Raw genomic sequence first — 4,127 nt, 5'->3', positions numbered from 1 at the left:
CATAGTTAAATTATGGTAACAGTGCAAGAAGTATGGCACATTACAATAAAGGTAATAAAAACTATTTACATATAAAATGAAAATCGTACATGCATGTGATGCCCAAAAAAGCTGTCTAGGTAAATAACTCAAGATGGTTTGAAACAACCATGAGACTTGTTTTAAATTGTAGCAGTAAGCAGCAAAGGTCAGTTTTCTTCAATAACTATTTTCCCATTCAACTATTTTCCATTCTATCCCAGATTTTAAAATGTAATATTCATAATTATTTAATTATAGGTCATATGTTTTTAACCGTATATTTATTAAAATTAGTTTTGGCACAGTAAATTTAGTCTAAATGTGGTATTTGTGTTCAGATTTACTACAGTTGTCATAGTAACTCTAGTTTAAATGTGTATTCATAGTATGGCCATAGTAAACAGGGGCACAACCTACAAAAGAATTGGTAGAACAATGTAATTAAATAATTATATCCATTAGGCATAAAGGAAAATATGGGATTTGCCATGAAAAACGGTACCTTAAAAAACATTTGAAGTGGTAGTTTGCAGATAGTCTTATTAAATTATTAGTAGACTGCTATTATCAATATTTATTATTTAGATTTAGAATATGAATGCTTCCCCTTCACATACTATAGTTCTGTTTATAGTCACACAAAGTTGATTTTCATAGGAGTAAACTGAAAACATCACATGCTCTGACCTTCAAGTGCTTGACCCTATAGCTCCTCACATGCTGTACATCACACACTTGCATTTGGAAAGCATGTAGAACTGGTGTGGGAGGTAAGAGAAATCCCAGGGTCTTTGAATATCAGCATACAGTTTATTCTGAACAGAGTAAGATACAGGAAATAGATCTTTCTCTGTGCACAAACACTGCATTTCCAACAAGCACCCAGATCCGACTGTAAAGTCCATTTACACCACACATTTCTTTGTCACACTCAAAGAAAAGTGATTTTGGTCTAAAAGTGTCCATTATCACTCAGAAATGGTGCAAACAGGAGAGCCAATCAGGGAGGGCGAGGTGAAGTGAAATGAATGAACTTCTAAAGTGGGAGGGGCTAGAAGCTTATTATAGGTCTTTGTTATCTTCATCAAAGCCGTAAGTCTCCATCAATACGATCAGATTTCAGATTTCACATCACAGTCCCTCCCCCCAAAAAACACAAGCACAGAAAAAACATCAAGTTGACTTTTTATTCCTAAAACAGAAGCAGTGCCACCCAAATCTGGTGCGGCATTCATATATAATTATTTATATATTGCAGTTTTTCGTTTTTGTGTCTAAATGTGTGGTATAAAATACAATATACGACAATGTACCTCTTTATTTTAAACACAGTGAACTTCATTGCTGTACAAGTCCCGTGCAGCTAAAGCTTAGCTGTAATTGTGTCCACACGCAAAGGCGCGGACAGAAACCCCCTATCTGGTCTCCTCTGTACATCGTGACAATACAAATAATCTGTCTCCCTTACAAAAAATAATACTCTAAAAGCAACCTACCGCAACTTTATTTTATTCATCTTTTTAGTGGGTTTTTTGTTGGTTTGTTTTTGTAATTAAGACGATTACATATATTTTTGACCAATTGCTTTAAAGCAGGAAGGCAATACAAACCTTCTAGAACTTTTATATATAAAAGAGGTTAAGAAATCAGACAAATTATACATTTAAAAACTTACAATAAATAAGACAGATGCAGGCATTTCATTTGGATATAATCCCATCCAAAAGAAACAGGGAATTAGAGGTCTTAAAACCAAGAATTCATTCTCTCATTTCATAGAGCATCAAAGTCCCTTTCCATCAGATTCTATACAGATTACTTCTCCATACATTGATTATACAACTGGCCGAATCCATGATAACCGAGGATCCACGCTCAACCGTCGAAGTAGCGTGGAACCGGGGATGTAGAACACCACCAGTCAGCACTTTCGTCGTCTTTCTTTGGCCTCCACATCGCCGAAAACTCGTTCAAGGCCTACGTTCGTATCCTCTCTTTCTCTTCGAGTGAGTGTTATGAACACCAGACGTCTGATTCTCCTCCACAGTGCTGGGTCTCGGGTGTAGTGACTGCCTACCCAGATCGTCTCCGTTGTAACTCACGTACATATAAAGTCCAGCACTGTAGTTATCTGTTGGGTTGTGTTTAGATCCACCTTTTCTTCACTCCCCTCTTTTCGTTCCCTGATAAGTTCCTGCTCTCAGTTCTGCTCTGTAAGTGTTACAACATGGTCATGATGAAGTTGTACATTTGATTGAGCACCACAAAATGGATGGGCAGGCAAGAGCGGCGGTCCTGGGTCGCAGGGTCACAGGTCAGCCAGGAAAGGGCATTGTACTGCTCCAACACAAATCTGCGAAAGAGAAACATTTTGGCATATTCGATATTAGCATAATCATTAAATTGTATTTATGATACACTAGATAGAAGATGGCTTTTCAAACACTTAGAAGAACATTACCTGAGAACGTCAGAGGTCTGATTGGAGTCCAGAGGGTGAGAGTGTTTGCTGTGCAAAAGTTCATCCGATTGCACTGAAGACACATGGAGGTGTAGAGAGGCCTGGAGTAGGGAAGGAGAGAGGCAAAAAGAAATTTTCAGCCGACAGAATCTATTAATCCACGCCCACCCAAAAACAAGCTACAAAGCGTACAGAGTGTTTCCTCTCATTGTCAGGGCCTGTTATGAATTAAATTTACAAGCCCATGAACAAGTAAACACGAGACGGCAGAAACATTCATACCACTGTTTACAATTTCCTTAATTAGGGAACAGTTTGCTCCAGACTTTTTAATTGTGTACAAGTCAGCAAAAAAACTAACAGCTGCTTATCAAATCAAATGCTTTGCCTTAATAATTCATGTCAACACATTTTGCAAGTTCCCTTTCTCTCTCTCTATATATATATATATATATATATATATATATATATATATATATATATATATATATATATATATATATATATATATATATATATATATATATATATAGGCCTATTTTCTTTCCTTGTCTTTCTTATACACACCAACATCGGTCTGGCCCAATCCCTGAGTACTGAATTATTAAAAATCCCTCATTGCAGGATTCTTTATAAATGTTCCATGAGGAGGAAATAGGAGGTCATGTGACCTGGACATGACAGCAAAGACTACAGATATAGAAAGACAGTTCACTCCTATTACTTGTGAATGGGAGAAACTGCAAAGCGCAATATGGCCAAATACATCCTGCCTTCTAAGTAAATGAGCCAACTGCTGATTGGTAAAGTCATTACGTCACTGCAGCTGCTGTTAGAAGCTCCAGTTACCATAAAAACGTAAGACTCGCGCTCAGGACTGCATATGCGCATTAGCTGGTCTAGCCTGAAAAATAAAATTTTTTAATGCTATTTGAGTATACGAAACAACACTTGTGGCATAGTTCATGTCAGATGTTGTTGCTGATTTGCAATGTGTTATTTAATTGTGAGTTCGGCAAGCAGTTTTTGAGATTTCAGGATTCCCCCACTCAAATAGATAGGACATGGTTTTGGTTGCCCGAAATAGCTGTCCGGAGGCGTTGCAAATATGGCCACCGAGTGAACAGACTTTCCTTGAAAGATACTTTGATGACAGGTAGATGGGTGTAGTATCACAAGGAGGTGATACTCCGCTTTCTAAAGTCAAGACATTCTGGATTTTTTTTTTTTTTTTGGAGCAAATCACTCTCCATATAGTCTAATAGCTTTTAAAAATTATAATTTTGCGCTTGTATGCAGTATTTGTTTGGGGATTTGCTCAAGAAATGTAATATATACAGTTATTGCAATACAAATTTTACAAATCCCAATAGAAGCATTTCTACATTATGAGTCAAGAGCTGTTACCTTTAAGAAAAGGGGACACTGGTTCTGTGCCTGAGGACATGCGGACCAGAACCAGTCAGGCAGTGGACCTGCTTTAGCTGTAGACACGAAATAGCCCAGAGCTAATGGCTGCTGGAGGATATTGGGAGCTTCTTCATGAGACTCCATTCGGTCTGTACTTTGACCCTGAAAAAGATGAAAAGACATGAAGATGTCAGTTACTCACAGTAAATCACTTAAAACTTTAAAAAGCTGATAA

The 4,127-nt window shown here is 37.3% G+C and overlaps 1 protein-coding gene across 1 annotated transcript in view; it reads right to left on the bottom strand.

Moving 5' to 3' along the window:
- Positions 1-1,194: 1,194 nt before the first annotated feature.
- med13a (mediator complex subunit 13a) overlaps positions 1,195-4,127 on the bottom strand; it is a 75,404-nt gene continuing 72,471 nt past the window's right edge. The window contains exons 28-30 of the mRNA XM_048181560.1: positions 3,890-4,054; positions 2,483-2,583; positions 1,195-2,374 (exon numbers count right to left, since the gene is read on the bottom strand). Of these exons, the coding sequence (XP_048037517.1) occupies positions 2,242-2,374; positions 2,483-2,583; positions 3,890-4,054 (399 nt within the window). The 3' untranslated portion in view covers positions 1,195-2,241. The remainder of the gene's footprint in view (positions 2,375-2,482; positions 2,584-3,889; positions 4,055-4,127) is intronic.

This window comes from Megalobrama amblycephala, linkage group LG2 (genome assembly GCF_018812025.1).
Source record: "Megalobrama amblycephala isolate DHTTF-2021 linkage group LG2, ASM1881202v1, whole genome shotgun sequence".
In the NCBI taxonomy this organism is placed as follows: Eukaryota; Metazoa; Chordata; class Actinopteri; order Cypriniformes; family Xenocyprididae; genus Megalobrama; species Megalobrama amblycephala.
The sequence above is the reverse complement of the archived record's forward strand: the minus strand, read 5'-3'. Positions and strand labels throughout refer to the sequence as shown.